Source organism: Motacilla alba, chromosome 14, assembly GCF_015832195.1.
Source record: "Motacilla alba alba isolate MOTALB_02 chromosome 14, Motacilla_alba_V1.0_pri, whole genome shotgun sequence".
Taxonomy (NCBI): Eukaryota; Metazoa; Chordata; class Aves; order Passeriformes; family Motacillidae; genus Motacilla; species Motacilla alba.
This window is the reverse complement of record NC_052029.1, coordinates 13219649-13232572: the sequence shown is the minus strand read 5'-3', so window position 1 is coordinate 13232572 and position 12924 is coordinate 13219649. Positions and strand designations below refer to the sequence as shown.

General features: G+C 48.4%; 1 protein-coding gene across 4 annotated transcripts in view; it reads left to right on the top strand.

The window, feature by feature from the left end:
* Positions 1-12924, top strand: part of FBXL18 (F-box and leucine rich repeat protein 18) — a 23982-nt gene extending 11058 nt beyond the window's left edge. For 2 of the 4 annotated variants that reach the window (XM_038150816.1, XM_038150818.1), the window contains one exon: positions 7133-12924. In XM_038150816.1, coding sequence (XP_038006744.1) covers positions 7133-7289 — 157 coding nt within the window. In that variant the 3' untranslated portion in view covers positions 7290-12924. Of the gene's footprint in view, positions 1-6421; positions 6488-7132 lie in introns of all 4 variants that reach the window. The other 2 variants (XM_038150819.1, XM_038150817.1) reach the window with 2 other exon arrangements.

The window sequence follows — 12924 nt, the reverse complement described above, 5'->3', positions numbered from 1 at the left end:
GGAGGGTGCAGCCAGGGGGATGTCAGGCTCTGCTGTCAGGGAACAAGGGACAGGACAAGAGGAAATGGCCTCAAGGTGGGCCAGGGAAGGTTTAGGTTGGATACTAGGAACAATTTCTTCACCAAAAGGGTTCTCAAGCCCTGGCAAAAGCTGCCCAGGGCAGTGGTGGAGTCTCCATCCCTGGAGGGATTTAAAAGCCATGAGGATGTGGCACCTGCTTCAGTGGTGACCATGGTAGTGCTGGGGGAATGGTTGTCTTGGTCTTAGAGGGCTTTTCCACCCTAAACAATTCTGTGGTTCTGTGACTCAGGTCACTCTTGGCTTAACCAGTGCTGGAAAGTGCAGAGAATTTTTCTCATTTAGGACAATTTTACTGTTCTGGGGAATCCAAACTCAGAGGAAGAGAAACACAAACTTACCCAGCCTTGTGCCTGTGTCAGGTATGAGCACTGCTTGGTTTGAAGTGACTTCCATGATAAGGTTCCTGCCACTTTCTAGGAAGAGCTTTCAGCCTAAATTAGATCTTCTTGTTCTGTCTTCTGTAGCATTACCTAAATTTCCCCGTGCTTGTTATTGTCCTTTTTTAACGTGAAACCCTTGGCTGGATCTTCCCTTTTTCTTAAACTGCTGATTCCAGTGGCCCTGCGTGGCTGTGAGCTTGCTGAAGGGATGAAGCAGCCTCCTGGGATTCAGTTGCAGAAACAGAGCTCCCACCAGGGCTTCCAGGTGGGAGCACAGGGCTGAAATGGAGCATTGGAAAGTGCTGAGTGAGCCAGTCCCTCTCCTGGCATCTAGCACAGGACTGAGTTATCACAGATGAGTTTTTGCTCATCTCAGGGCTAAGTATTCCCCCTTGCCCCGGATATCCCTGCAGCATTCTGCTCACCTGGATTCTCATTGTGGCCTCAGGCTCATAAAATCCCCTTTGGGGATCCCTTTTACTCTTAGAGGGGTTGGAGGGGGCTCTAGGGGCAGTGGGTGATTGCAAGATCATCTTTGAATTCAGCTGATCCTGTGCTGCCCACCCGACTGCTGCAGTCCTACTGACACTGCAAAAAGCTGCTGTGAGCACCTAGGGCTTATTCAAGATTTTCAAGCTGGTTTTGCATCCCTTCAGCACCTTCTCTTGCTTCTGACCTTGAAGAAGTCCCTGTCTGTACGCTGCTGGCTTTCCTGGTCCCAGAGCTGCTGGCAGTGGCTGCTGATCCCACCCTGCCAGCCCCACACAAGTGGGATTGCAGAGGACTTAATGTATCACCAGGCTGGTGTAGTGAATCATTAGCATCCCGCTCAAGCTTTCATTGTCTGTTTCATTTCCTGCTCTTGGAAACCCCTGAATCATTCTGTCACAGACTGAATAACAAACTGCATCCTTGTCAGATTGCGTTGCCCAAGGATTCCTTGGCGGGCTTGGCGAAGGTTGAACGCACGAGGTGTGGCCCAGACACCTTTGCTTCTACCAGGGGTGTTGTTTATGGGTGGGTTTAAATACTTTACAAGCCAGCAGGGCGTGTGGGACCATCCCCAGTTTGCCATATTAATTGATCTTCTTTTGGGGGTACTCACAAACCCCCTTCTTTAAATGCATTCCTGTGGCTGACCCAAATGCCTCGTTCTAACTGCCAGCTCAGGCGTTTTGAAAGGAATTCAGTTCTGAAACCCTCCTCAGCGGGCAGATTGGTTTGTGCATGAAATAACTTTCAAGGATTGTCCTCTCTCTCTTGGCTGAGAAATAATATTGGAATAGCACTGTCGTGCTTTCTCTTCATGAGGGTGTAAAAGGCTGAACGGAAGCATTAACTGCAGCTTTAAAGCATTTCCATAGTAAAATAAATCTAATTGAGCAGTTATTGCAGTAGCTTTTTAATTTGTGGAAGAGATTAGGAAATAACTTTCAGCTTGCTCTGGCAGAGCACTCCCCTAGGACGTGTCCTGGGCGCTCTGGCATCGCTCTTTGGGTTCTTATTCCCTCCCCCTCTAATTGTCCGGTCACATTTGAGTGATGCAGAGTTCAGCTGGCAAAATAACATAGGAACCTCAGTCTGCAGGCGTGTTTGATACAAACCTCAGCTCACAGGAGAAGTAGCAGAGTGCCATTCATGCCTTACAGGGAAACCACAGCAGAGAGATGTAATTTGCCTCGGCTCGGGATGAGTCTGATGTGTTATTGCTCCTTCCCTGTGGCTCAACGCAGTGGCAAATGAAGAAGCTGCATTCAGGATAATGGGAGAGTTGGCAGTGATGTGTGTGAGTGATTTCCAGTGTCCCATCTACACCCCTTGGTCTCAGGTTGGAGACTGCAGTGATGGGACTTAGTGTGGAAAAAATCAGCAGCTGTGGGAGAATGTTGGTTTGTCTACACAGACATGAAGGGATGGAAGATACCCCTAAAGGAAAACACTTTATAGCAAAAATATCTCATTGTGTGGAGTTAAGAGCAGCCAGAGGAATCTGAACATCTTTCCTTGGGAGCTTTTCAAGTCCATTTCTGAGGTTTGGAAATAAAGTCTGCTTAGCACTGGCACTCTGGCAGGGCTGGAAGGGAGAATGGCACTAGAGAATGGATCTGCTGTAGTCAGTGTGGGGAAGGCTTGGACCCCCCTGAGAAGCTTCTGGGGGATGAGTGGGAGGCAAAGGTTCTCCCTGCTCCCAGGGGAAGGGGCCTGGGAGAATCCCACTTACAGTTCCTTTGGTGAGGCCAAAATTTCTTTGGAAGATGCTCCTGCAGAAGCTTCTGTGGCAGTCACTGTAAGCAAGGAGAGATTTGCAGCTCCCTGCTGCCGAGGTCAGGGCACGGCCAGTGGAACAAATCTTAAGTGTTTGCCTGGCCTTCCCTGAGAAGATGAGAAAAGTGTGAGTGTGTGTTTGTTGGGTCATGCTGCTGCCAGCTGCTCCAGCTTGTCCTGGCACTTCCTCCATTCCTCTGTGCCATGCTGCAGGAAGGGAGTTTCCAGGCTGGCTCAGGTTTGCTGGCTGAAGCTTTCAAGACAGATGCCACACTTGAACTTGGAGGTGTGAGCAAGTCTTCCAGTAAAACCAGGCTGTGCCTGGCAGAGGATTAACAGGGCTTTGTGCATGGAGGTGAGAAAGCTGCATACAGGGCAGAAAGTGAGTTGGTCTGAAACTTCTGCTCTTGAGAAACTTGTGCCTCTCCAAAAACAGCTCATCAGCCTGTGGGGAAGGTCAAAACAGAGAGGGGAGAAGGTGTGTGACTGCAGCAGGAACTGGTTTGCATTTGGGAGAGTTGTGCCAACCAGACTCCACATCTGCTCTGTTCCTACTGTGCTCTGTTCCCCCAAATCAAACTTCTCCTCATTTCCTTCCTTCCTCTCCTTCTCTAGAGCTTCTTTTTCCATAAGCTCAGCTTGGTTCATGGAGGTCAGAGATCTGCCCTTGATCCATTCCTGATGCACTGTATTTCCCCACTTCATCTGCTGTGTGCTGCTTTTGTTGGCAGTGTTTAATTATCCCTCCTTGCGTGCCCTCGGCCCTGCTTGCCAGCCTCTGTGAAGTGGGCTGTGCTGAAATCTCTGATTTGGCTTAGGGCTTTCCTTGGGTTCCTGTGGAAATCTCAAGGGGAAGAACATTCTTCAGCCCCAAATACTTTCCCTACAAGTAAAGGAGGTTTGAGCAGCACCTAATGCAGAGAGCTGTCCCCTTCCAGGGTCTGTGATGCAGAGGGTCACAGGGGGGTGTGATCCATCTTTCCAGGCTGGCTGGTGAGATTCCCCACGGCTTTGGGCTACCCTTTGGATCTATCAGCAGGTGGAATCTCCTGGGGACTCACTGTCCTCTCTGGAGAGGCATGTCAATGTTTGCCAGGAGATAACTGCATTCCAGGGAGGGCCTCTTTTGTCTTGCTAAAATCGAGGAAATCTGATCAAAGTGCAGCCTTGCTTTAGACTTTTTCTTTTTGACTTTGTCCCTGACCTACATATTGGATCCTGCCACAGTGGTTGGAAGTAATTGAGAGTGTAGTGTTCGGCTATTTACCAAGCTGTTCACTTGAAAATAACCTTACTGAGTCCAGTCCACACCTGTTCTGGCAGAATTCTGGAGACAAATAGCAAAACATCATTAACCCTTTCATCCACATACAACCAGTCCAAGATCTAAGAGCAGAGAGAGGCTGATGCCAGGAGGAATTTGTGACACAGGGTGTGCTTCATCATTTGTTTCCCAGCTCTGTGGATGATTCCAACCAGCTGCTGAGGCCAGGTCTGCTCTGTGTCCACATCCACATGAGGACACTTAGAAACCTCCTTGAGGAAATTCCTGCTGGCTGGTGGTTTGGTTTGGTGTTGATTCTGCTGGACCAGAGGTTATGCTGGAAAATATACATGGGGGAGGGAGGTGTTTTCTTTGTTATCCCAGTGGTTGTTTCTGATTAAAGGATCTGTTTTGAAGGGGCTGCTAGTCAGTTGCCTAGAAAACTTGCTTTCATTTAATTAATCATGATGAGTTTAGTCTGGAGGTTTTGTAGGAGAGAGCAAGCAAGCATATCCTTGGCTTTTTTCCCTTGGAAAAAAAAAAAACCAAAAACCAAGCCCAAACCAAAAAAAAGCAGGGCTTCATGTCTGAAACTGCAGCTCTTTTGTCTCCCTGGGTCAACATCCTCCTCTGTCCTTCGGGTTTTAATTTTACAAGCCGTGCGTTTTGCAGAGGTGGATGGAGTTTGAAGTCCATCCAGGTGTGGAATGAGGAAAGAACCCTCAAGAAGATTACAGGAGCTGTTCTGCAACTCATTAACTCACTCTCTTCCCCTTCTTGTTATCTCCTCCCCATGCCTGGGGCCTTTCGAAGTAGGGCTCTAAGTGCCTCTCACTTAATCTAGCCCACCTGGACAGGTGTATGAAGAAAGGAATTGCCTTCCGGGGGAGGACGAAAGGAGCATAGATTGCAGAGGGAGGCTGCTTTTGGGAACTGCTAATCCCAGTTTAACATTATGACAGCTGCTCGTTAAAATCAGGGTGTTTTTTAACAGGCAGTTAAAGGAGAGGCTTTGCACGCACATTTAACTGAGAATAATAGTGAACCATGTGCATTTGATTTTTTTTTTTCCTTAAATCACGCAAATTGTACATGGAAAGAATTCTCCGGCGTCAACTTGCTGGGGTATGGAATTTACAAGGTTTGCAGTAACATACAGTTTCCTGTTGGGGGGGGGAGAAAATCACAAAGCTTTCTTTTTTTTCCCTCTTATTTTAAGATCAAGTTCAAGCCCCTGGTATAAACCCAGCCTCTTTAGGAGGGACACTCAGTGCGTTGGGGTTTTTCACTTGTCTCGGTGGCAGTTCATCATGTAAACTTGCCTGGGTTCTTGTTTTTATAGCTACATGTAAAGGCTGCTTATAAACTACAGTTTTGTACGTGGTGAGAAGGCAGCACTCAGGTCCAATTTGGGAGAGTCTATATACAAAGAAGGAAGCAGTTTCTTTCCCTTGGGGAGATGGCAGTTTCTTCCTTTGCTGAACTTCAGTAAACTTGGTCTATTAACATGATTTTCTCTGCAGGACTGTGGTGTTGGATAAGAAACACGAAGAGCTGAGGCAGAGCAGGGACTATCAAAGAGGCGTTTGGCTGTATTTTATGTGATTTCACTGCAGACTTTACCAGCTGCCTCCCAGATCAGCAGTTATTTGCTGGTTGATTTCTTGAGGGCAGTGCTGTGGAAGTAAGAAGCTGCACAGCTCTGACACAAGTCCCCAGATCTACTCAGGGAGCCGTGTCCTTTTCTGCCAGCCCTTAGGCATGAGGCATGAAGGGCAGGTCTGTGATGCAGAGAGATATAAAATTGCCCCAGGTAGTTCTGTTGCTGGAAATTCTTATTCCTGCAGCTACTTAGGTTCAGGCAAATTAATTCAACCCACCAAGACTGAGCAGCTAGCCTGGGAATGGAGGTTTCTCTGCTGTGTTTTTGGCAGCTCTACTCCAAATCGTTTGTGGATGGGAATGTCCTTTCAGTCTCCCAGGAAATGCCAGTCTCCCGTGTTGCTTTCTTCAGCTGGCTGTATTGCTACCTGGGATTTTCATGTCTGTTTCCAGCAGCTGGATCTCCAACCTTTCCTCACTGTTTGACAGAAATCTGGCCATTTCAGAGCTAGAATGAGCTGGGAATCTTCCAGGCACACACCTGCCTAAGTTTGTCGAGCAGAGAGCTTCTCTTTGGGCCCAGCACAGCTTGGTTCAGCCGCCAGGGACTGGCGCTGCCAGTGTGACTCTGCCTCCTCCTGGGTGATAATGATCTGGTCCTTGTCACACCCTTCAGAAACACCTTAGTGGCACTAAGAGTCACAAATCATTTTCATTTTAAAGTGTAACTCTTAAGGGTAATTATGCTACAGTTTTACCCCCTCCCCAGCTTTAAAAGGCTGAATTCTTGTTACACTGCACTGAGTAACACCATTTCTCTTCCTCACAGGTTGCTGTCATGTAAAGCACTTGCTGGTGGGCACTTGGGCTTTTTCTGTACGGTTCTTTCTGCATTGTTTAATGGCTTTAACTCGTGCAAATCTCTTCCTTCGCTCTGCAGCCTGGATTGAAAAGAAGGCTGCAGTGTGTGAGTGTGAGCACACTTAAATGCTTATCTGCACATCTGAGCTTTCTAAACTTGCCTATGCTCTAATTGCAGAGTGTAGACTCTGCATGCAGAACAACCCAGCCTGAAGTGATAATCCCAGGCTCAGCCCCGAGGGAATGCCTGACATTGCTCTGGCCTGATTTTCCTAATGGCTCTGCAACTTGCCTCTGGTTTGCAGGTGGTTTGAATTGTTATCGCTGAGCACCTTGCCCAGCTTGGGCAGAGCTCTTGGGATCTCTGATCCTCTAAGAATACCTACCTGTCTTGATTTATTTTTTATTAATTTTTTTTAAAAACTTCTTCCTCCCTCCCGATTTTAGGTGCAATTTGGGCTTGTGCCAGCTTAGCAGACTCACTGCCAAGGGATGCAAACCCAGCCTGAGCTCCCTGCTGACACAGAGAGGGGAAGAGTGGGAGACCTGGAGTTCCAGCTGCCCCTCCTGCCTCCTCTTTCCTTGCCCCCATCCTGCATGATCGATACCCAGGCCATCCCCTTCCCTTGCACTGCAGAACTGGTGTTTTTCCTTGGCTAATAACCTGTGTCTGATTTAGTTTCCAGGCAGAACGCCCTGCATTAAACGTCGTCATTTTCCCTCTGCTTCACGAGGACTTGACAGAGGTCATCAGAGATGTCCCCATGAGGCACTTGGATGAAATTACCTTGTTCAAAAGCAGAGTGGCTGAGGAACCTCCCAATTTGTGGTGGTGACTGCCACAGCATGGAAAGGACAAGTCATTGTGAACCCATGGAGTAGCTTCTTGTTGGCCTGGATTTCCCATCCTTGGCTCCTGGCCACCTCACTGGATGCTGTACAATCACTTCAACCAGGTGCAATTGCAAAATAAAAAAAAAAAAAAAAGCTAAGCTGGTTCTTTGCAGTGGGGAAACATCTATTGGATATTGCTTGCATCTGAAAATCCCGTCTCAAAGGCTTGTGGAATCTGATGAGTATTTCCTTGCGGTTAATATGAATTGGTTTTTGTTATTTTACTGAAGTGAAAGGTAAGAGAAACTGACTTAACAATGCTCTTTCCCCTGTGTCCCCTGGTGTCTGTCCCAAGGGCCCCTGTGTACGTTGGCAGTGTGCTTTGTGGTTTTGGTGGAAATCATTCTTTGCTTCAGTCTGTTTTTGGCAAAGTAGAAAGCCTAGGCCAGCTCAGAGGCACAGAAATGTGTTGCTCAATTGAAGTGCATCACATCTTTTCTATGTTACAAATAGGCATTTGTAGTCACACACGTGCAGTCACAGATATTTAAAAGGGTTTTTTTTTTGACTGAGAAGTACCACAAGGACTCTTTATTTTTTAAGAACAGCTTAAGGTCATTAACACCTTGACCATGGTGTGTTCCTGCTGGTGCTGTTTCCATTGGTGTGGTGGAAGAAGTTCTCAGCTCTTCTGGAAATCCTTGTCCTAGGGTAGATGGTGCCTACAGTGAATAAGTTGAGGCTCAGATCTGATTTATATGCAGTCTGTCTTGCAGTGTAGATGGGAATGTAGTGTTCCAGTTCTGTCCTTATATCCCATGCCTTGAGCTCATGCTAATTTTAGAGATGTTATGAAGTATTTTCACAGTGTGATTTCAGTCAGCTTCTCTGCTCCACAGAACTTCCTCAGGCATCAGTAGTGGTCTGGATCACTTTCATATTGCCTTATTTACTGAGCACTTTTAAAAGCATCAGACAGCTGTACCAAAAGCCAAGTTACAAATTCCTGGAGCTACAAGTCTGGGTGGCAGAATTTTCCTTGGTAGCGTACCAGGTCTGTCTTCTGCAAAGCAGCTGCTGACCAGAGCTGTCTGACTTCACCCAAATCCCGAATGTGTTGAGCTCTGCTTTTCTGGGGAGGCCCAGAGTTGTCCAAAGATGATGTGCCCATCTCCTTGTCAGCATTTTCTACTCAAGATGCCCTCTCCCAAATGCTCTTCTGCCCTCAGTGTTCATAGGAAGCCTGGTCTGATGGGATAGATTTGAGAACAAAATGCATCTCCCAGCCCTGGAGGACTTTCTGTCCTTACTTTCCAGTCAGCCACGTGTGAGCCTGACTGGAATTGTGTCCCACAGGTGTAAATCTTGAGCCAGGCTGTGACAACCCTTGTGCTCAGAGAGGCTGCAGTAAAGAGCAGGTGAGTGTCAGGCTCTGCTAGCACAGGTCTGTGCCTTGCTGAGACCAAGCCTTGGTGCTTTGCTGTCTTTCCCGAGGCTCTCATTGTTCCCCTCTGAGGACAGGGAGCCAGCACAGCCTCTGGAATGCAGCAGGATGGTGAGGCCTGCTCGTGTTCCCCTGGCAATGCTGCAGCTGAGCTGTGAGCACTCCTCGGGTGTTGGAGGCTCTGCCTCAGCTTCAGCTCCATGCTGCTGAGTGTGAGGAGCTGCTGCCCCGCTCCTGCCACTGTTTCCCCTCCCACTCTGCCCCCTGAGGTCCTTCTTTCTACCTCCTGTCATATTACTCACATTTGAATCCCCTTCTCCCTCCTTTCTCTCCCTCTCTTCAGCACATCAGATGTGCTTTTTGGCAGGAGCACGAGCTGCTGCTCTGTCCAGTTCAGGCCACTTCAGCTCCACCTGGTTTTTGTCTGTGTTTTTTTCCTGAGATAACTAGCAGGACTGGGCAGAGGGTGTTTGCTAAGCCGCTTTCTCCTCCTTGTTGGAAGCACTGGCAAAGTTGCCTTGTCCTGTTTGTGCTGCTGGCCTCAGGGCAGAGGGAAGGTGGAGGGTGTGGCAAGAGCTCTCTGATGCCTTAGGGAACCTGTTCAGTCCTGTGAAGGAATCCTGATGTTTGGTTCAGTGAGGCCATTCCACCCTCCGCGGGGATTTCCTCTGCATAAACAGCTGTGGCATCAGCGGGAGCTTGGCAGTGCTGCCAGCTCACCTCTTCCTGTTCTGCTGGAAAACCTGGGCTGGGGGACAGTGGTGTGCAGAAACCAGCTGTTGCTTGATTCTGGTGTTCAGCCTTTGCTCTTGGGGTTGCAATCACCTGGTAGAACACGCTGTGCACTTGGCTTGGCACATCCATATCCACCTGCCTCGTGTGCTGCTGGATGGGAGCGGCAGCCAGGGATGCTTTGTAGTGCTGTTCTGTTATTCTCTCGCCAGGGATATGATGTTTGGGCATCTGTATTCATGCAAGTGGGTCACAAGTCCTGATGATGCTGCCAGTTATAAGCAGGGCTAGGAAAGGTCACCCACAGGTGATAATGGTAGCATCCCAAATAGTAATAAAGAGCTAAAATCTCCTTCCACCCCCAGCTCCCCAACTCCGGGCCAGTGCTTGATATCTCTACTACAATCCTCTTATGGTGAGCGAGAATTTCCGCTGCTTTTGCACTCCAGGCAGGATTCACCAGATGTTAATAATGTGCTTATTTTCTCTAAGTGCTATTTTGGCATCGGTGTTAATTACAATTTATATTCTGCAACATTTACACTGGGAAAAGAACCCACCCTAATAGTACCCAATTGGCAGAGCTGGGCTATTAAACACAGCTCCATATGTTCTGAGCAGAGCAGTGCATGGGACTCAGAGCCCACTCAGAGCTCAGGCAGGCAGCTGTAGAGGAAGAGAGGGGAGCAGAGACAGGGGTGGTTTTGCTCCTGGATTTTATTTAATATGAAATCCCCCTTCCTTTTCTCTGTCCCCATCTCTCCAGAAATCTCCCTCCTGCTATCTGTGAGCATTTAAAGAGGTGATCTCTGAGCCTGCTGATGCTGCTGTCCGTAGTCTGAAACAAATGAATTCAATTCCAGAAGGTGCCCTTCTCACAGGGAGTGCCTCTGCAGGATCCCAGTCTCTGCTGGCCTGTTCCTTGCTGCCTTCCAAAGCAGACCTCCAATCTTTGGGAACTGCAGCAGAAATCTTTGCTTTGACCACCCCCAAAGTGTCCATGGTTCTGTGGGAGAAGGATATTCTGGGACAGTTCTGTTCTTGTGTAAAACTCGATGTAGTTTGCTGCTCTGCTCATGTCCAAAGTCTTGTTTGGCAAAGAGGTTCCTGCAGGCTGGGAGGGTCTGGAGTGACCGTGGTGTGGGGAATTCGGAGGGGCTAAGTCATCTGTGTTCCCGTGGGTTTCTTAGGAGTGTAGGTTAAAGGATTGCTTCCTCAGCTGTTTGCAAAGCTGATTTCATGGTCTCTTTAGGAAATGGCAGCGTATCCACTGCTCTGTTAGGAGAAGGGGCTGTGTGGTGACTGTCTCTTCAGGAGAGCTCTGACTGTGGTCACTTCTCTGTCAGGGAGAAGAAGATGGGAGTGAGAGGAGGCAGGGCAGGATGGAGTCTTGGATCTCCCTCTGGAAGCCAGACACACATCCTGAGCTTGGCCTGTTTCCTCACTTGTGGAAGGGGGGGAGGCTCCCCAGGTGCTGAACCCTCCCTTCCAGGCGAGGTGTTGCTGGGGAGCAGAGGGCAGACCTGGGGCTGGCGTGGACTGAGAGCAGCAGAGCCACAACCCCACTCACTGGGGTGTAATTCCCATCACTGCCTCCTCCTCTGCCAGGCGTGTGGGGTCCCAGGGAGCAGAGCAGGACCTGTCCCCTCACATGGATGTTCAGAGCTGGGGGACAATGGACAGGTGTGTGGGACCGTCCATGTGAGGTGCTGGGTGCTTTCTTCCAGCAGTGCTGTTTTAGGATAGGGCTGTAGAAATTTGGGACTTTCCCGCTGGTGGAGTGAACCAGTGCAGAAGGGTTGTTTCAGGGTGGATGCAGTTCCCTCTTGGCTGGTCCCAGCAGAGTGTCCAAAGCTGGGAGAGCAGTGCAGGAGCTGTGCTGGGTGCTGCAGAGCCCAGTCTCCTTCCACTGCAGCTCTCCTGCCTCTTTGAGATGCACAGGCAGCCAGGGTACTCCAGCAGCAGAATCATTTCCATAGAAACCAATTGGGATGTTGTACGGGGAATAATGATTAATAGTGAAGGGATGTTGCCTCAGGCCCTTTTCATTTTTTAGGGGGCAGTGAGGGACAAACTGGGGCACAGGTAGGGGGACAGGGAGACTTGAAAACTAATGGAAACCATCTCTTCCATTAATTTCCAGGGCAGCTTCCCCTCTTCTCCTCCTACCCAGCCCCCCACTGCTGCTCCCAGCTTTCGTCAAATTTTCAAAATGGCTAACCTGGTTAGAAATAATCATAATAATAAAAAAGGATGGATGAGGTCTGACTACTAACATTGTTGCTGTTAGCAGCAGGATTTCAGCCATAAAACATGAAGCAAGGGAGGCATTGACCTTTCCGCTGTTTGAAATGAATGGAGACATCAATATCTATTGTTTTGTGGCATTGACCTCTGACGCTCTCAGTTCGCCCTCCCCTTTCTTTTTTTTTAATTTTCCCCTGACACTGGAGGAAAGGGGTCACTCTGTACCATCTATTGATCCCGATCTTACTTGGTGATAGGGAAATAATTAGAATTTTAAAGATCTCTGCTGCACGCTGGTGAAATACATACGCAGAGGCACAGGCTAAGCCCCCGCTTGCCATGTTGTGTTCTCCCCCCTTCCTTGCAGAGATCCAAAGCTCTGAGATCTGAAGGAAGGCAGATCAATATAGGTTTAATCATGATGGGGGTTTTATTTCAGTTTTTTTAAATAGTAAAGTGTAACATTTTATGTTAATGTTGTCGGAGCCTGGCTGCCTGGTGCCTTGTTTTATTTATTCTTTTAAGTAGCCCCTTCTTTTGTGAACTTCATCAATGTACAGAGAATGTGAAATCAGGCATTGCTAATTAGCTGTATGACAATTAAGTAATGTAGCACAAAACCATTAGGACACTGGATTTGTTTTTGAAGTTTGTCCTTTGAAGTGGAAGCTGCAACTCCCTGCCCAAGGCTGCTGGGGAAAATGTTTTTCTATCAAAACTTTCTTTGAAAATAAAATGTCAGTGTAAGAGTCCCTATTTCTGTCGTCTCTCCCTCTAAACAGCGGGTGGAAATCGTTTCTCCTTGTAAAAACTGCTGGCATTGATAGAAAGGGGAATTCAGGAAAGCATTAAATGGGTAGTTGGTCTCCAAACACCCTCAGTTCTGGTAGAGATATCACCAAAAATTCTTGTTTAGCTCCTTGAAAGGGAACAGTGCCACGCGAGGAGACCCAGCTCACAACTCTGGAGATGGCAAAGGGAGGTGGTTCTAAAACTGGGGGTTCATCTCTGACACCCCGAGTGCCATCGGGGTGACAGCCTGGTCACAAATCCCTGCAGGCTCCTGGGTTCGGGCTCCTCCGTCCGTGCGCTCGTTTGACACTTCGTGTTTGCATCTGGCCCTTTGTCCTCGTAGTGAGTCCAGTTCTGAATGTGCAACTTTCATGTACGCTGGTGGCATGTAAAACTTCAAATAAAGAGTGGAACATTTGGAA